Source organism: Phoxinus phoxinus, assembly GCF_949152265.1.
Source record: "Phoxinus phoxinus genome assembly, chromosome: 2".
NCBI classification, from domain to species: Eukaryota; Metazoa; Chordata; class Actinopteri; order Cypriniformes; family Leuciscidae; genus Phoxinus; species Phoxinus phoxinus.
Genome location: NC_136877.1, coordinates 40,923,036 through 40,944,280, shown reverse-complemented (window position 1 = coordinate 40,944,280; position 21,245 = coordinate 40,923,036). Strand labels below are relative to the sequence as shown.

The 21,245-nt window shown below is 38.5% G+C and overlaps 1 protein-coding gene across 1 annotated transcript in view; it reads right to left on the bottom strand.

Annotated features, from left to right (window-relative positions):
• Positions 1-6,900: 6,900 nt before the first annotated feature.
• chsy1 (chondroitin sulfate synthase 1) overlaps positions 6,901-21,245 on the bottom strand; it is a 58,923-nt gene continuing 44,578 nt past the window's right edge. Inside the window, exon 3 of the mRNA XM_079605303.1 lies at positions 6,901-9,741. Coding sequence (XP_079461429.1) covers positions 8,146-9,741 — 1,596 coding nt within the window. The 3' untranslated portion in view covers positions 6,901-8,145. The remainder of the gene's footprint in view (positions 9,742-21,245) is intronic.

Genomic DNA, 21,245 nt, shown 5'->3' with positions numbered 1-21,245 from the left:
TTTAGAGTTTCGAGAAGCAGTTTGCTGGTCTGGAGCCTTCAGGCGCATAATGGAAAGGAGGAAAGACATCAACAATGATCTTAGAGAAGCAATTGTTGCTGCCTGTCAATCCAGGAAGGGTTACAAGGTCATTTCCAAACAAATTGAAGTCTATCATTCCACAGTGAGGAAGATTATTCACAAGTGGAAAATATTCAAGAAGTTGCCAATCTTCCCAGGAGTGGACGGCCCAGCAAACTCACCCCAAGGTCAGACCGTGCTCAGAGAAACTGCAAAACATCTCAGACTCTACAATAAAAAAATAAAATAATGAACATGTATGGCTTGTTTGCGAAGTTGCATCTGAACAAACCACAAGACTTCTGGAACAATGTCCTTTGGGCAGACGAGACCAAAGTGGAGATGTTTGGCCATGATGCACAACGCCACGTTTGGTGAAGCCATGGTGACTTTAGTCTAGGCAGTGAGTGTTGTGCATCTGTCCACATCCCGACATCATGTCGCCCAAACTGATCTTGTCTTGGGTCTGAGGAACAACGGCACAACACTTAATAAAAGCCATTCCGAGGAGGAAGAGATGGAGAGATTCCCCCGTGTTCAACGCTTCAGTGCCTGAAATGAACCATCCATTCTGCCAACGAACAATCCTGCAGATGTCACACAAATACATGACGGGAACTTTAATGGCCGAGTTAATGGAAACAGCCGAGGTTTGAACCAAACACAGAGAGGCGGCTCTTATTACTTATTCATTGCTGAACAAGAGACGGCTCTGCTCTGGTGTGAGATGCAGCATATCGCTTTCAGCTGGGCCACATATGCAGCGCGCGGGAACACTGTTACGAAACACCGCAGTCAACAGATGTTTGGGCTTCTAGCGCTGCAGTGACCTGACGGCAGAGCTTCATGAACCAGCGCTTCAACACAACAGCCTGATGCGGAAAACAGGAAAGAGAGTTTTCTCTTAAATAAGCCTCTTCATACTGGAAACCATTTCTGACAAAAAAATTAAATAAAATCATGAGATGAAAAGTCAAAATGATGGCATGTCAAATACGGTATGAAAAAAAGTTGAAGTTATGAATAGAAATAAGGGCATACTAAAACCAAATTATGACTTAAATTCAATTATGACATTAAAAAGTCAAAATTTTGAGAACTCGAAATTATGAATCAAAGTCAATTATACTAAGTCGAAATTGACAAGTAGCCTACTGTATGAAATTATGACTTTCTGTCATACTTATGGCATAGAATTTTGCCTGTTTAATCTCATAATTATGATTTTTATATAATCGTAACTATGCCATAATTATAAGTTTTTATGCCATAATCTCGACTTTTTGTCAATTAATATAAAAAGTCAAAATTATTATACAATTGATAGGCTATAGGCCTAAGCCTAATTTTGACACTTTATTTCATAATTATGATTTGTCAAAGCATGTTTTTGTGTGTGTGTGTGTGTGTGTGTGTGTGTGTGTGTGTGTGTGTGTGTGTGTGTGTGTGTGTGTGTGTGTGTGTGTGTGTGTGTGTGTGTGTGTGTGTGTGTGTGTTGGAAATGGGCTTCCATTCCAAAAAGCAAATATTTCTAAACATAATATTAAATAGTGTAGGTAGGACTTTGAATTAACCAATAGAAAACATCCGAGAGATGCAGTGCCGCGTGCAGTGAACGTAAGGAGACCGGGATAGCTGCAGGTCAGAGTAATTGGTGCTCTGAATAGTAGGTGCGAGCCAAAGGGTACAACAGAAACTAACCATACCCCACATCCAGGCAGCTTTCATGACCAAATGTAAAGACCTTTCGGCACGCCAATTACTCCAACATGCAGATACCCACACTTAAATGTAAGGGAACGTGAGACGAAAGCGAGAGTCACGTGAGTGCCTCCTTCGTGCTGGATTATCCTCTCAATGGGATAATAACCAATCTTATGTTTGCAAACAGCCAAACTGAATAGGGGAACGTTGTGGAAATAGATGAACTAATATTTAGTGAGTAAACAGCATACTCAGTTATCAGTAGGCTACTTTAGGTCATGTTTAAATATAAATAAAATTGAATGATGATTTGTGAATGAGCAGATTTTATCGTAATGTAACGTTAACTGAGAGCCTGAATAAACACCAACTAAAAAATTTAAAGTTATGTGGTTCCAAGAACCTTTAAAATACATGGAATCTTCCTAATCCGCAAAAGGTTCTCCTCAAAAACAATGAAAGGGGATCAAATTTGGGGAACCAAAAATGGTTATTCTATCACTGCAACAAAAACCTTTTTAATTTTTTTTTGTAAGAGTGAAGACATGATAGTTTTGTGTGAGGACCATTTGTCATTATTCACTGAAGTTTAACTATTTGGCCACATCATCCTCAAAAACCACCAAAGAAATAAAAGTCTTAGATTGATACAGATCAGAACCAGTTGTGTCAGTAAAGGACTTTTAGAAACTAATTTAGCCGTTAAGTTGTTCTTCTAAACACATCCTCCTCATAGCAGAGATCTGTACGGTAAGTCAACCCAGACAGTCTTGCCAAAGACTGGCAGCAATATGCCAGGAAAAAATCATGGCTGGTTAGTATTTGGTCTCTTTGAAAGCCAGGTGATGACACAGCACTGTTTCACATTAAAACCAATTGCATGCTGTTCAACCGAGACTTAACAAGATCCAGCAGCCACGATTATTAATTTGGTTTCAGATCCTTGTGCTTTAGATCTGATCTCACAAGCCAATTAAACCATTCAGTTTCACACTGGTCAGCAAAATCTACCCTTCAGGAACAGAATATGAACAACATAATATTGCAAATTGATGTTCATGCCAAACAAAATGCTTTATTAAATGCCTGTTGGAGATGGCAACCTAACAAAGGAGACATTCAGTATTAGTCCTGGCATGTTTTTTTCGATCATATCAATAAACACACACCGACTGGTATTCAAAACACAAACTTATTTACAAAGCAGGATTTTGTTCCGTGAAATCTAAAGCTTATCAGCTCCTTAAACAGCAGGATGTGTCTAGAAAGAATATCATGAGACTTTTACAGGAGGTTTGAAGGGCTGTGGTTGAAGATGTACCTACCTATTGAATGGTTGTTTATAAGATAAAACCACTGTGGTTATTATCAAAAAATGTAACCAAACATTTCATTTTAAGGGTGTATACCATACATGCATACCACGGTCTGTCTGGATACTCAATTGACCCTTCGCAGGGAGTTTGATTGACAGACGATCTGACCAATCATACTTCGCCATCCGCCATTTTGTCAGGAGCAGTCAGGAGCAGTTCGATTGAAGGAGAACTCCGGTCAATTTTAACATTGAGCTCAATTTTTAGTAAATTTGGAGTGCTGTCAATACAGAGAACAACGACAAAAATTTTGTTATCCTCTTTTTAAAATTTGCACCCTATTGACTTAAATGGGGTCTAATTTTAAACCTGCTTTTATTTCTCTTATCATCCTTGATGTGTCATACAAGTGCCCAGCCATGTTGAGTAATTCCTTCAGAGTGAACACGAGTGAATCTGACTGCAGTAGATGTGAAAGATATGAATAAAAATGATGTTATATCAGCCAGCGCACATACCTGTATTTAGTTCCTGTTTTCGGTCGAAGTCCAAAGTAGTCGATTGTCGAGTTCACGCGCGTGATCTAAGTAACTAAACCTATGCGCTTCAACTCGACAATCGACTACTTTGGACTTCGACCGAAAACAGGAACTAAATACAGGTATGTGCGCTGGCTGATATAACATCATTTTTATTCATATCTTTCACATCTACTGCAGTCAGATTCACTCGTGTTCACTCTGAAGGAATTACTCAACATGGCTGGGCACTTGTATGACACATCAAGGATGATAAGAGAAATAAAAGCAGGTTTAAAATTAGACCCCATTTAAGTCAATAGGGTGCAAATTTTAAAAAGAGGATAAAACTGTTAAAATTGACCGGAGTTCTCCTTTAACATGGGAGGATTTGAACTTGAAAAACGGAGTGTACTGACGTCTTTCCGCGGTTAAAACAACATTCCTTCTTATGTTCATTCATGTTTATTTGATGCTATAAATGAACTAGAAGGAAGAGATGATCGGTTCACGAGCAGCTTTAACTGAGGCTCTACAGCGATCCGTCACACATTAAACAGCCACGAAACGGTATTTATTGTTAAAATTTCTTTTTAAAAATGACCAAAAATGACCAGTAACCTGGTCTGTCCTGTCTGTCAGCGCATGTCAGTGTCTTCTCTGCTCCGCAATGTATTTTTCACTGCGTGAGAACATGGTGTGGCGTGAGAGCGGCGTAGCTTGTCGGACATGGCAACAGTAACTAAAGGGGGCGGGTCTTTGCGAACGGTCAATTCTGATTGGCTCATCACTCACAAACAGAAAATCCTGACCTTACCATCTGAATGTTGCAGCAGGTCTCATTAACTTCTACTGTACAATTTTGGTGAGCCCCATGTACATTTTTATCCTTAGTTCCCTGTTCTTAGCTGGGAATTTTTTTTAATCTTTTTCTGACCATTCTCTGTAAACCTTATGGTTGTGCATGAAAATCCCAGTAGACCAGCCTGTCTGGCACTGACAACCATACCACTTTCAGTCACTTAAATCACATTTCTTCCCCGTTTTGATGTTCAGTTTGAACTACAGCAGATCGTATTGACCATGTCTAAATGCCTAAATGTATTGAGTTGCTGCCATGTGATTGGCTGATTAGACATTTGCGTTAACAAAAAAGTAGTGACATGCATCATGGTAAAATCACTGTAATGCATGGCTTCTCAAAGGGCTTATTTCTTTATTAAAACAAGTCTAACAATATATAACAACACTGATATTTAAAATCAGTAAGCAGCACTTTATTAACCTTATAAATGACAAAAGATATTTTATCCTCAATATGGTATTACGGTGTTGGTTTTAGCCAAATGTTGAGAAAGAAAATAAATGTATTTAAATGAGCATGGTTTACTTGGTTCGAAAACCCACAGATATTCAAGTACAGACAAGAACTCCACTCAGTTTCTCAAGCAAAACCACTAAACCTGCTCATTCCACAAACACACACCTTTAAAAAAAACATTCCTCATGTGTGAAACGGGCCACTGGAGGATGAATATCAGGATCAGTGGGTCAAACAAAACACAGGCACCTCACTGGAATATCTGCTGAATCACCGTCGGCTATAAAAGGTGCACAATCAGGACTGAAAAAGTGCTGTGACTCAAACTTCATCAGACAAAAAAAAAAAAAAGGAAAACCACAAAGTATATTAGAATCCACTCTCAGATCATCTGAGAATGGGCTCTGTTCCAAAACCTAGTGAGCTTCTTGCTACTGAGGCTCCATGAACCTTAACTGAAAACGACCATTTTGGTCCTCAAAATAAAGACCAAACAGTTCCAAGTTACAGAGTTCAAAGTTAGCAAGTCACTAACTTACCAATGAGAGATAAACAAAGAGTTGGAGTATCAACCATAAAATATTTATATTTATAATCAACATTCCTCTCGGTTCATCTGCCATCTTGCACTGATTTTTTTCCATGAACTTTTTTTGCGATGGGAAAATGTTCTCTGTTAGGGATACATGAAATGTACATCTTGTAACAATATTATAAGTGATCTTATAACAATACAGTCGTTGTTTTGGAACAGGTTTTTGTGTCTGAGCAACCATGATGCACTAAAATGCAGAGTACAGAGAGCTCACAAGGTTCTAAAACAAAACCCGTACAGAACAGAATAAGATCTCCTGATAGCATTGATTTTGTGGCATGGAGGAAAAAGCAGGTATAGCTTATTTGCTTTAAATTGAGTAACGGTCAACAGCAGAAAAGTTAAATCGATTCAGGCGTTTCATGAAGGTGATGCTTGTTGCCCACTGCAGTTTTGGGGCCTCATTTAATTACCTGGAATGTTTGCCGGCCACCATCCATTCCTCTTTTAGGAACTCTACTACTTGGTCACAACTTGGCAAGTTACTTTTAAAATAAATAAAAAAAAATTCATGTAATTTTACTCATTAAATACTTTAGTCATTTTCTTATAGTTGCTGCTGTTCGAGCATGAAAATGTCTGCAATGTCCCAAAACACAGTCATTCCAAAGGGAGTTATTCTCTATATCAGTAAGCGCCATTTCTGAACTCCCTGAAACGCCTCCATTGTGGTCACAATATTACTAATTTAAATAATTCCCACCCAAGGCATGTGTTCGTATCGTGTTGAATCTCGTGGTATGGTTTGGGGCTTGACATTTCTAAAACATGATCAAAGTGGTTAAGCAATCACAACACAACTGGGTCAGCCAACGCTTTTCAGAAAAGATTGGAACTAAACCGAGCATTACAGACCGACAGGGACAATGTAAAATTGTAAAACATTTAAGCATGAAAACCTATTCTAGTAGACCCCAAAACCAAAATCAAGATTTTGAAAAGGGCATATGGCCACTTTAAGCTATTGAAAACATTGTTTTATCAACAAATTAAATTTCCTGTCATGATGACGTAAAGCAAGTAAACCTGGATATTTTTTTTGGGGAAAAATACACTTATACAAAATATACAACATTTTTGTCCTTGTCGCTTTAGATAAAAGCATCTGCTAAATGCATTAAATGTTCATAGTCCTTGAAGAGTCGTTTCACTGCAAAAAGGATGATTCAGATAGAATACAAAAATACAATCACGTTGAAACCTTCCTGATTTTCTTGCCACATAGACCTCCATTGAGCACACAAGATGCTGCTGATAGATCTCAACTGGTTTTGAATCTGCGATATTTAGTTTCACTGCATTTGGAAGCTTTAATAAGCAGCTTTAAAAGGCTAAAACCTAAAGGCATGGTTAATTTTGGTTGAGAAATCAAAACATCATGCAACACAATTTTGATAAACATTTTATTAAATATAAAACATTTGTCCCAGTTGTATGGAGGCTAACAGAGAACTGAAGTATGAAAACTCCCCAAAGAAGAAGAAAAAAATAGAAACGACTACTGTGGGAGATTGGTCCTCACATCAGAAGGCGAGGCGGCGGTTTAGGCCGATTTCCCTGTGGAGTGCATGGCTCGATCACAAGAGAATGGCCTGTATGCAACTGTATAAAAAAATTAAATAACGAACAGGAGCAAACAAACTCGGATCAAATGAAATGAGAAAATAGTTTTCATCATTTTTGTTAAGTGGCTTGTTGTCGACATACTTTCATAGAGCTGTGCAGAATAGAAATCTGGTCATTGGTACCGGTGTTTTTTCCTGCTCCACCTCCTTGTGTTCGGACAGACACATACACGCAAACACACATACACAAGCACGCTCGAAACAATTATCACCTACAGCAACTGTGCAAAAAAAGTCTTTGGTAATCAAAGTAATTCGAGATAGAGAGAGGAAAACGTACAGGAACGAAAACACTATCCATGACAGACGGTTATACAATCTCTAATGTACACAACCTCAGTCCGATATCATACGAGACTGAACGTTCAATAAATTAGACAGTGGGAATGAGTTGGAAAGATCTACATCCAGCAGTTTCATTCACAGAAGTCAATAAAATAAATCAAAATCAATGGAAACAAAACAGTGTTATTATGGATCCCCCCCAGACAAATAAACTGAAAAAAATAAACGAAAAAGAAAAAAAATTAAACTTTTGATCAATGGCCCTTAATTGTCACAACAATTAAGATTGTTATTTTATAGATCCCCTTTCACAAGTATCAATCACTTGTTCAAAGCTCTCTGTAAACATTCACAAATAAACATTTACCATTCGCCAGACACCACATGTCCATGACCAAACTCCTCCTTCAACTCCATTGCGACACATTTTCCGGTGAGGTACACAGCAGTCTGTCCGTGAGGTGCCATAAATATAATGCTCAGTATTAAATTTGTAAAATAGATCTCTCGTTGTTGCTCCTCTTACGTCAGTGTTCCTTATTTTAACAATCAGTAATGCTGCTAAAAAAAGATTGAGTCTGAAGGTGTCTTCCTGCTCCTGTACAGTTTACAAAACAAGTTATTTCAAAATATATCCACAGAAGTCTTTTCTGTAAAAAATAAATAAGGTAGTTAAAAAACACCATAAAGAGGAAGACAGATGGGTGTGCGCTTGCAGGGTCTATTCTGTCCTCATTGATTCGTTATTAGAGTTTGAGATCTTTTGGAAGCCGTGGTTGTTCTTCTCCAACCACAGCTCGGCAAGTTGCTGCGTGGAGCCGTGCGAGGATGCTTTGGAGCCCAGGCACATTTTGTACTGCTTGGGATCTAGGTTCGGGTCGCAAACCACGGGGTGGTGGACGTGCACGATGCCAGTGTCCGTGCTGCGGAACAGCTTGATCCCGGACTGGACGAATTTGTTAAAGAGGTCCACGTCCTCCAGTCCCCAACCTTGGATTGAGACGTCAAAACCTCCTGCTTTGACCAAGTCTCCTTTGTAGACACAGACGATCCCAAAACCGTAGTGTCTCCACAAACCTGTTTTGGATGTGAACACGTAGTGGTTGTCGCTGGGCACCTTGCCCGCGTAGACAACCTTTGGGTCGTACTGGCTAAAGATGATGGGAAAGTACGTCTGTTCCCCAAGTATGGTGTTCCCACGACATCTGGTCAAGAAGTCGGGAGTAAACAGTAAGTCCACGTCACAGTAGAAGAGTAAGGAATCATTGGTAAAGTGGGCCGAGCCGACCTCCAGGGCCAGAGCACGGGAGAAAGGGCCAGAAACCGGCTTGATCTCCATATCGGCTTTTGGATACTTCATGTGATACTCTCTCATGAGCTCGATCTGCTTAATGCGCTCCGTGTTGTTGTCCGTGCTGAAAAGAAGAATCAGCAACTTGACGTTCTGGTTGGGAATGAGGCAGATCTTCTCAAAGTTGGCCATGAAGCGCACAAAGATTTCGTAGCGTCCCGCCAGCGGCACAAGGATGTTGATCTTCTTCTCTTTGGGTTCGTGCTGTTCGACGCCTGGGCCGCTCAGCTTGAAAGGGACAAGCATCTTGAGAGAGTTGGACAAGAAGGACAGCGAGTCTGAGTCCTGGTTGATCCTAGCAGCCAGCACTCGGGCATCCATCTCCTCATCTTCCAGGAACTGAATTTTGCTGAAGGTCTGCTGAAGATAAGCGTGCCTCCTCACGGGCACCGTCATGGTCTTCCCCTTGTGCTTCTTGTACAGCAGCAGCAAATCCAGAACGTACTCTGCCCCGTACATTGGGTTAACCCTTCGGTATCCATACTGGATCTCTTTGAAGTCGATGACTCTACCTCGTGTCTTGGCATTGGCGTTTATCATCTCCATTACCTGCATGATGATGTCGTCCAGCGCCATCTTCTGTGAGGAGTCAATGCCTCGACGTGGAGGCTGTCCGTCCGAGGACGAGAAAATGTACTTGCCCGTGAGGAACTCCCATTCTAGCACCTCCTCACGTTGGTGGGGATGAAAGCGCATGAACGAAGGAGGCATGCCCAATTGGAGGTCTTCCTTGTGCACCTCAGTGTTGCTGTAGCGGCTCATCTGCACAATCTCGCGGTGAAGCTGGATGGTGCGGTGGCGCAGCTCAGCGATCTTTCGGCTCAATATGTAGCTGTGTAGGCGATACTGGTATGGAGGATTCTTGTTGGGGTGAAGGGTTATGGCCCGGTGGATCTTGCTGTTGTGGAGATCACGGATGTAGCCCTTCTTGTTTGGCTCGTAATTCTCATAGAACAGCTGCTGCATCTGGAAGAGAGAAAATGGGTATTAATCCCATGGGTATTAACATAAATGTCTCAACGTCATAATAGCTCAACTGTGGAATGATGCAAAAGATATATCATTAAAAACTTGAAAAAACAAACAAACAAGAAAGGGCACAATGTGTTTTTAGAAAGGCCTCTTGTACCTTATTTTCAAATTAAAGGGCCAAACTGAAATGCAAACAAGCAAGTCTGCCGTAAGACACAGAGAAGGAAAGTGAGACAGACAAAGAGAAGGAAAGTGAGACAGACACAGAGAAGGAAAGTGAGACAGACACAGAGAAGGAAAGTGAGACAGACACAGAGAAGGAAAGTGAGACAGACACAGAGAAGTAAAGTAGCCACCAGATCAATCATGGCATCAAAAGCAATACCGTGACAAGGGTAAGATTACAGAACAAGTCGATGCTATCACTAGCACAGTCACAAGACCCGACTAACCCATTTGTATGCCAGTCCTTTAAAGTGGTTCGTATACACAAGGGCAAAAAATAAAAATAATAATAATTTAATAATCTAAAAAAATATAATAATAAATTTTTTATCATATAAAATTAAAGTAATAATAAATAATGAAATTAAAAAGTTTGGACACCCCTAAATAACGGCAAATATTTTTTTTAAGGGGGCCAGATTCAATGTTGTAGACACAGCTGGGGACAAACCTTGTCCTTCATTTAGGGGTCCAGACTAGCATTTAAGACCAGTGATACTAGCACCTGATTTGGTAGCACCACACAAACATTAACATCCATAAAAATTGAACAACCTAATTTTAAAGGGTACAATTTAAATTTAGTCTTATAGAGTTACAACTATACTCTTATTCAAATTAACCACATATATAAAAATATATAGCACTCTTGACACTTCAGAGTGAATGAGTGGATGAATGAGAATAAAAAGAGCGGGAGGTGCTTAAAATTAAAGAGTTATAAGCGCAATATATCCCGAAAAGGAACTCTGTGCAATGCTCGCTGACTGGCACACTGCCAAAGTAAGCTGCCTCTGTCAGAAGGCGATCATGAATTTGGTATGTGCTCTATGTTAAAAAGAACTCAGTGTGGTGCACGCGCTGACTGACAGCGTAAGCGTGTGGACAGAAAGCCGTGTCTCTCAGGCTGTCTCAGCATGCAATCGCAAATTCAGTTCTCTTTCACGTCTTATTTCACTTGAATGGTCGAACACACACACACAATTATGTCAAAATGTTGCGATCAAAAATGTAACACTTGGGTGTAAACCGGATGTGTATGGATCCGTGCGTTTGGTCCTAAAGTGACAGCAGCCACTGTTCTGCTCTGTTTCATTAATGTGAATCAAACAATACAACAAAGGAAAAATAACTTACTGCTCTTGACTGAATATATATATATTTTGCTTTAATAAGAATACATTTATATTTAATTCATACAGTGAAGACTATGCAATATTTTACTAATAACTGTACTAATTATTACTACATGGTAAATAAACCTATTGTACCTGACAACCTTAAATTTAAACTATATTTTTGCTATATTGTTTTTGTCCTATTGTTTGTAACTTGCTTCATTTTTTTTTCTTTTTAATAACAGAAATGAGATCAAATAACACAACTATATTGTAAAAATAAGAATTTGGTCATATTGCCCACCCCTACTGTTAGTAATGATAGAGCAGTTGATAATTGTCCATTTTGAGATAAATAACAATTTTGTAAGTGCTACTTTCATTTCATCAATAGCTGCCATTATATTGCGTGTATTGTGTCTTAAAGCTGGTAGTAAATGATACCACAAAGACAACAATTTAAAACCAGTTACGTTCTCCTCTACATTATCCTACAAGTCCTTTTAAACATTTGTGGACCAAGTAATAACCTGTAATTGAAGGCAAAACCAGGTGCTCCTAACGCCTGCTCTGCTGGCTCTGGTTGAAAGGGTAATAAGGGTGTGAGAGGAACATGGTGCCAATAAGCAGGTTAGAGTGACCTGAGAAATCTGAAGAGCCTGAGAACGTTACTCAGCAGTAGTCATGATAGTTGGAAAACCTCATTATTAGTCACCCTGTAATTCTCCTAATTTTGGGTCACTTATTTATTCTTAAAGCACTTCATAACTCATAAAAATTCCATGACGGCTATTGATGTGATGAAGCCATTCATTAATGTTTGGAGTTAAATAACATTGTGTGGCGTCTAGAAATAGAAGCAGAATTCGAGGTGCGGTCAAACAGAGAAGTAAAACTTGAAGAGGAACTAAAGTTCAGTTTAAACTCAAAATTGGTCCTTGCATGCCAAGGCAAATCAGTGTTGTTATTAACAAAATTACAAGAGCGTCTCTTTGCCCCAAAGCAACCACTTACATTTAGTCTTTTAGCAGATGCTCTCACCCAAAACCACTCACAGTGCATCTTTATTATAGATGGTTCCCAAACCTTTTGACCAATGAATTTCCATAACTTTTCCACATGGATTATTGGAAAATTAAAGTGAATACTGGATAATATTGCACTCAGAGAGCAATTTATAGACAAGAATGCACTACAGAAATTTCAATTACTTTTTTTGGAAATCACTTTTCCAGGCCTAGAAAAACCACAAATTTAAAACTCGTATTTAAAACTTGAATTTCCAGGTTTTTCATGAGTGCGGGCTATAAAAAGAGTATGATAGCTACTATATTTCTATATTTTCTAAAGAAAATGTCAGTGGTTGCCATGCTACGGTGTTCTGAGGGGTTTTTACTTGTTGTCATATGGTTGCTAGGGTGTTCTGAATGGTTGCTAGGTTGTACAATACTTTTTAACTGCTAAAAACACACCACCAATTAGGTCATGAGATGGATTTACTTTTTTTCCACAATACTCTAGAAAGTGGTTCCCATCTGCAGCTCAATGCACTTCAGTTGACACAAATGAAAACATTTAGACTACGCTGACATTCAGATAGCAGACAAGTCCCTGCAATTGAGGATGCCAGAGAAATGAACTCAAGCTGCAATCGCAGCATGCCATGGAGCAAATGTGCCATTGCAGTGATAGGACTGCCAAACGACGTCCTTGAGCCTAAACAAATACATTACAATCAGACACAATCACTTCATTCCCACAGATAAATCCACACAGGCATATGACAGCATCAGCCTGTTTTTTGTCAGGGCACGATGGGTTTCCATTACTACCTATAACAGGAAGCTAAAGCGAGAGAGTTTGTATACATTTTTTCTTTTTTTAAAACTTACAAAAGGACCAGCTCATCCAAACAATTGAAATTTACATCATGTACGTGCTCTCATGTGAATCATTTCTTTAAACCAAAGGAAATGCTTTGTATATGAGAACAATATAATAATCGTTTTTTGAGCTATACAAAGAGCCAATAAATAAATGAATTGAATATATAATCAAACATGCAAGTACAGCTCCTATCTCTTTGAATGGGGGAACATTCAATTCTCCCCAGCCATTTACCAAGCTTTCGATTAAATGTCATAGTTGAAATCACTAATGAGTTAGGCGAAGTTTCTAAACGCTCAAAACATTACAAAAAACGTAATTTTTCAGGGACATTTTCAGCCAATGTCCATGTGCAGTCCTAAGTGCGCGTCTCAGAACACTGTTTGTTTCTATAGCAACCGGAGCTTTTAACGCAGCTGACTTTACCAATCAGCGATTGGCTCTTTTATTTAGAAGGTGGGGCTTATTCCGCCATTGTGACCACTTTCTCCCATTCATAAGTAACAGTGCGGCATCCATATATTAAAAGTCTTTGTACATTTAACAAACTGTTGAAAAACAGCAAGAGAGGGGGGAAAAAAGAATTAGTAGTGCACAAAAACAGAGCGTGTCCTAATCTGACACTCAGCGCTGCCGGTGGCATGAAGACAACAGGATCAGTGTAAAGCAGCTCAGAGATGCTACATCTAAACACAGACAAATGTTTGACTTATCCTGCAAAAGGTCAGTACGCTCAGTTTCCCTTTTAAACACACCGGGAGTTTTGTTTGGCATGGGACCCAATGTTAAAGTCAACATGAAATCAAGATTTACATTCTTAATAAATCATTTAGTTGAATATCTTGTTTGAAATGCATCAGGTTATAAAATTTTAAGTGTTGTTAAAGGGTTTTCATGCAGACTTTAACATTTTCCATTAATTTCTTTAACAGCATTGATTGATTTTGATACACAGCTAATTCGCATGGTCCTGCACTCTCCCCAGGCTCCACGGCAGATCTGTTATGACAGACCACCGCTCCAGAGTGTTGGGTGACTCAAGGATTTGTTCCGGAATGGTAATTAGTGTGGGAATGTACGGCAAGTGAAATCTGACATGGAGAAGCACATCCTGCCACTGGAGCATGTGATGCAAGATTACAGCTCAAATTCAATCCGTCTGAACTGACTACAGCTCTGATAACAGAGTAATACGACACGTTATGCTTGCTGGTTTTAAATTGCAGCTGGTAAGATAATGTGACTTATTTCTCCTCTTTTGCAAAGGCTTACTTCATTTAAGGAGCTTCATCATTTAAAATCACATACGCACAATCACTGTTTGTGATTGTGACATTCAAGAATGCACACTGTATTAAAGTTAGATTACAGTGTATTACAACACTGTATTTTTTGGCTTGTTTACCAGTAACAAGGTTATTATAGGTTATTATAGGTAACTAAAACTAGAACCATAAAAAAAAAACATTGTTACTTGAATAAAATAAGCGTTAACTGAAATAAGTCTCATTCTTCTTCAAGGCACATTTTTTATTTCAAACAGCCCTTCTGGGATCATTACTTTTGTATAAATCTCTGCATTTCTCTTTTTTTGCATGTTAATATAATTTCCAGAGAGTCCGTCTCATATAGTAAGTAGAGCAAACGGCCAGGCAGTGATGCGTGGCAATGTTGGTCCTGTGATGCAATTAATCAGCCTGTGAGTGTGTCTGACCGGAGAGGGTCTTAAACATGCCAGAGCCAGTGGGACTACACTAGGATTTATCTGCTGATGAATAAGCAACTTCACAGCTCAGCCAGCATGAAACGCAAGCAGAATCAAAGTCATATATGTGTGTGACGCAACAACGAAGAGCTCGTCCCCTACCGATCCCAGGCAAAAAAAATTAAAATCGTCCCAATTGAGCTGGAACATTTGCCAGAGTTGTTAACTCAAAGCACTGTGAAGTAAAACAATGGTAATTCTTTCCACTATTTAATGGGAAGCGATTACTCCTGATGTTAAACACGTGTCAAAGCTGATTTGATGGCGGAGCACTTTACGCTGCTGGTGAGCATCAAAAACAGATGGACCGTTTCTCTGAAATATCTGACGCATGATGGTGCAGCACTGGATGGAAAAACTATTTGTTTACAAATGTATTGCGTTAAAAACTACACTGAAGCAAGTAAGGACAAAACAGCACATGTCAGGGAAGATACTGCTGCAGATACAAACAAAGTATTTCCGGATTGAAAAATTAAAAAAAAAAACCACATAAATGTTCAGATATGAGCAAGACCGAAGAACATCACATTACTGTGGATGAATGCAAGGTTGTTAATGGGAGGATAATACTACGTGTAAAACTGTTTTCCAATGCCACCTTATTATAAAACCTACATTTGTTAAGGTTAACTACTCAATAATGAAATGTCATTCTTTTCATCAGCTTTGAACACAATATATTTGTGCATTATTCATGTAAACAAAAAAATTGTAATGTAATGTATGCATACAAAATGTAATCATGCGTACAAAATACATTACTATCATGTAAATGTAAGTGAAGGCAAGATGTTGTTGAAGTTAAACCGCTCAAATAAAAAAATGAATCTAACAATATTAACTCTTAATATACTCTTAACATGATCAAATGGTCTCAGAGTAGAGTAGTGTTAACTCCTACTTCCAGCACTTCTCTCTTGACGTTCTCATCTCAATTCTTCAAGTCGGGCTGCAGGCTGCTTGCGAGAGGACGTGAATAATGGCGATTCCACCACTCCTGTCTCTGTATGATCAACGTTTCTGGTCTGGGCCTGAAGTGGCACGCTTTCTCTTGCGTTCAGGAACGTTGCATAAAAACACTTCATCATGCCATAGTCAAAATCATCATTATGCAACACGCACACAATGACGCAAATGAAGCCGCTTCCTCTGCATCACTGTGAAAAAGGCTTGTTGACTGAGAACAAGAAATGTCCTTGAACCAGAAAGAGAGAGGGAGTGTGGAATGAATCCGTGAGGACATGCCAAAGTATCGCCCCGTCTGGTTTTGGAGGTCATCGGGTCTCATCAGCAAAGAAGAAGCCATGCATTTGGCCAGAAAGTGGTCACAGAAAAGAATTATGCAAATTGGTTAACAAAATTGTTAATACAGTACAAAATGAGTACAAAATTGCTTTCTGCAGGAAAACACTAATTTCACCAAATAAATAGCGATGGCTTTCATAAATAAATACCAATCTATCCAATGTTTACACAGTCTTTTGTTAGATTTAACTTGCCATTCTTTTCAATGTACTTAAAATTATAATATAAAGTATTTTAGACTAAATAAAAACATCATTTTAGCCATTTACATTTTTTCTACCATGTAAAACAAACAAATAAATATAACCGTACCAATGAAATACTAAATAACATACTACATTTATATTATTAAAATAATAACAATAAATAATGAAATGTAATAGTTTCTATGAAATAAATAACAGTACTTTTCTATTAAAATAATAAAAAATAAATACAAATAAATCATACAAAATACTAAACATACTAAATTATTTTTATGAATATATTATTATTAAAATATAATAAATAGAAAAATGTAATAAATTGTACCATAATTACTATGGAATACTAAGTAACATAAAAATATATATATTAAAATAATAATAATAAATGACTAAAATAAAATGTAATTGTACCTATGAAATAATAATAAATTTTTTCAATATTATTAAAAACATCTTTTACATTTATTTTAACATAAGCCATAATGGAACAACAGGTGAAACTATACCAAATTCGATCACCTCAAACGTCCCTCAGTAACCAGTTTTATTGAAAAGCCAACAATTTGTCCATCAATTCCTTTGAATCGGACGAATCGGCCCCATTGACAGGCCGCGGGAGTCTGTCACAAAGGACGGTCTCAGAAGATGATGAAGGGTGAGCAGAGGTGGACACTTCTGTCATTGCCCTCTTTATTGGATCGATTCATGGAGCTTGACACAGATATTCAGCTCTGATAATTGATGGCCTCATCCAACACCTGTCAGCTGAACGGCTCCACGCAGAGAAGAAAGAGCAGCGGAGTGGGACGTTAATAGGTATGGATTCTGTGAGCGCAGGCAACCTGTCAAGGTCTCCTCATTAACATCTGCTGAGGCACTCGGGGAATAATCAAATCTGGCTACCACCGAGACTTCAGGTGGCTGTACCGGTGTGCTCTTTGACCTTCCTTGACTGCTGTGGTTAAGCGGAGGAAACCGGCCTTGACTTAGGCTAAAGACAAACACGCATGCTGGAGCTAAACTCTGGAAAGCATCACGGGACGTTATTCAGAGATATTTTAGAAAGACTGTATGGTGTGGTTGACACTCGGGAAGATGCTGAACGTCAGGTTTTAAAACACTGAGCATTGAGCAAGTACCCGCATCCAAACGTCTTTCGTCAAAATCACATTTATTTAATACAGCTTTATTGTACCGTAACCAAAAGAGACCATCTAGATGCATAAGCGCATGTGAAGAATGGATAAAGATCGAGTCAGTCATCACCAGTCATATGAAAACGGCTACAGTTACCGTCATAAGTGTTGTGATGACAGGAATCCAAGATGGGTGTTTCCCCCCCTCTGATTTCTATTTAAAAGCCACAATAAAAGGCCCTTCTCTTCCCAGAAACTATGCATGACTTATCGATGATCATAAGGAACCAGACTTTAAGGTCAGCATATGGATGACAGGCACGTACAACACAATGAATCAATAAAAGATTGCAGTTGCAGTTTAAGGCATACAATGTCGTATTGTTGATCTAAGAAGTTCAAGGACGGTAATTAATTTCCATTTAAACGAACAAATCAGCAAGACATAATTGCTATTTTTAGTGTTTTTATTCTATATTGGCTATTTAACTAAATCTTTGAATTACAAGTCAGAACCATTATAAAACTGTTTTATTGTTTTAGGATCAAGCAAGCTATTTTTGCACTGATGCCAAATTCGTATCATTCATTTATTTTGAATTATCTTTTGGTTTGTGTACATCCAATTACAAAAAAGGAGAAAAGATGAAGCATCTTTAATTTCTATTTAATTCACGACTGGACTATCCAAATATAAGCATTACAACATGATTATTTAATATAAACCTCCCAGCCCCCCCCCCCCCCCATTTATTTCCCAGCAAAAATATCTAAAACTACTCATATTATGAGGAAAGGTTTTATTCATACAGCCTACATCCTTTTTATTCAGTATTTCGTGGCATTACTTTAAACATTAAAACCTTTTCTTGATCTGAAGATGCTAGAGACCAGACTAAATAAAGCAGATGCCTTTGTGAAACAGTTCTGACATTGGTGTTCGATGGATAGGAAAATAAATCAATCAAGCCCTTATCTTGTCCCATGGCGCTTATCAAGAGAATACAGTGAATACAATACGGAAGCTATCAGTGGAGATAAGACAGCACCGAGAAGAGCCTCCTGAACAGATGCCACACTGCACACGGCTACTCAATAGCAGTCACACACACACACATACACTGAAACTATTATACACACTGAAACTATTATACCCCTTGGCCAAAGTGCAGCCAGGGACGATTCAGTTTCAGACCACTCGACCTGAGATTGGGCCTTAGTTCAATTAGTACATCGAAGTAGCTTTTATAAACATGCTTTAGAAAAACATTGCCACTGACATATTTTAAGAGATGTCAGTGCAAGTTGCTTTCAGTTAAGACAACTCAAACATGCATTTTAATCTGGGACTAAGCTTAAGCCTCATCTGTGAAACTGGGGGTTAAAGTGGTTAAGTTAAACCAGTATTATTAGCAAGGGCTGTCCTGACGTCTAGTCGCATCCGGCCACTTAAACTCAAGACCTCATCTATTCAGTCGCAGACTCGTTCGTCTCTTTGTTCGATTTTCCGTTGCATTGCTTTATTATGAAAGCTTTTCATTCTGAGCCTAGTGAAATTGTGTTTGCAGCAAATGTACTATTACAATCCATTTCCAAATGACTATAATACAAAGAAAACTGCCTGTCCGCTGACAGAATGTATACTGAGGCTGGCACTTTTGTCTTTGGGTAATTGAGTTACAAAGCTCTTCAATTTGCAATAACCAGCCCTGTTCCTTGGTGGGATGGTGCAGTAAGCCGTACCCCTACAAAGTCAGATTTCCGTCTCTGGCAGATGCAGCCGCTGCAGAGGGAACACTAAATCTAATAGACTGTGGGAGTAAAGGGAGATGGCGTTAAAAAAAAAGAAAAAGCACAACTTTGGAAAGTCTGACTTATGAATAGAGAAAATTCCATATCAACACAAGGCTGGGATTGAACCGCAAAGTAGGACAGGAAGTAGAGGGAGAACAGTAGCAACCTGCTTTATGACCACCAACATTGTCCAGTAATTAGAAAATGAATAAAGAAAATAAACTTGTGCCTGGTGTGGATTTAAAAGCAGGATTGCAGCGTAGAAATCAGGCCAGATTCAGACCAAAACAAAGAAAAGTATAATAAATAGTTTATAATGCCTTCGATGTAAAATCTAAAGGGGAGGGGGACAACATTTTAATTATATAAAATGTTAAATACGGTTATATTTTGCATAAAGAAAATGAAGCCTAGTAACCTATTACAATCGTTTGCATTTTAAACTATTAAAGGATTATATATATATATATATATATATATATTTATATATATTTTGATATAATGACTGTGCATGAATAACTGTACCTAGGAAATCAGCTATTGATATGTCATGTATGCTTTCTTGGTTTTTTTGTGTGATGTCAGCAGTCATTTTTGATGGTATTATGTTGATAATTTAACATGTTATGTGTGTTTGTGCTATGTACCCATCTAAGGTGGAAACAATTTTCCTCTCGAGGACAATTCAAATCTATCTATCTATGAAAAGACCAGAAACATGCATAAAGAAAGCAAAGTATAGTGCATTTTTTAATAGTTGATTTTAAATGGGCTATAATATTTCAGCATGCAAATTATGGAGCAGATAGATTTAAGAAACATCTTTATCTTAGATGCACTGACGTGCTGAGGAAGTGAACCCTGAAGCCCAAATCTTGAGCAAGGTGCTCTTTGGATGAACTGGTCAATTCTGAAAAGCTGCTGCTTCATGGTTTCAGAATCTCAGCACAACTGAAACCCCAGAGGGCTCAAGAAAAACGTGTTGCTGCTGCATGGCGGACACACATAAGAAGGGCTCATCTTTGATATCTCTATTTGAAGTGGCTTCCATCCAAAGCCAATGATGATGTTAAGCAGCACATGGTAGTGACGGCTGTGAGAAACAGAGAAACTCAGCTGCGCTGACTCAAAAACACAAGGAGATACCAAAGAGCACATATGCATAAAGATAACCATAAACAAAACTGCAGGGATAAATGTACAGTGATCCAGCAAAACAAACCGTGCATGTGAAGAAAAAGTGTCTTGTATCATCCTAAAGCGGTTTATTTTGCAATAACAACCGGAGAATTGTACATTTTTAAGCTTATTACACGGCAACTTAATAAATAAATAAACGCATGGACATGAAATATTGATTGGAGTTGAAATTAAAACATTGGCAACGGTCAATTATGCAGTTAAGTGGTCCAATCAGAATCAAGTATTTCAGAAAGGCATGTAATATGCATAAATCAAATTGTTGCAGCTCTAAAATGAGTCTTAAAACAAGCCCACATACACACACACACACACACACACCTGTACTGCATGAATGGGAGAATATACAACACACAATATGACGGAATACATCCCACTCAGATTTTGTAGCTGATTTGAAATATGTTATTTAATTTTAAATATGAGATTAGCAAGTCGTTTTTTTGAGATTTCATTGTTTCCAAGGAGATAAGACTAGTATTGAATGCCCAAAATAGCTGCCTGGAGCAAAAGGCCACAAGGCTTTCCTTGAAAAAGACTTTGCTTATACGCGTCAAGCTGAGAATCGTCCACTGCTTAGGTTAATGAATTCACATTGCTGTTGCCTGCCTTAGGAGGCGATGCGTTACAGCGGTTTTACTGCCTAACTCACTCTCAGCCGTGGTAAAACCGCTGTAACGCTTCACCTCCTGCAGCTGATTGTTTAATAAATATAAGTGTCTCATGTATAAGAGCTTGAGCACAGCTCTATATACGATTTCATCAGACACTATCTGAAGTCATTATGTTCTGCACGGTCACACCGAACAGCAAAGCCAATAAACCAGCTGCCAAGCTCTGTGTGAAAAATTACAAACAA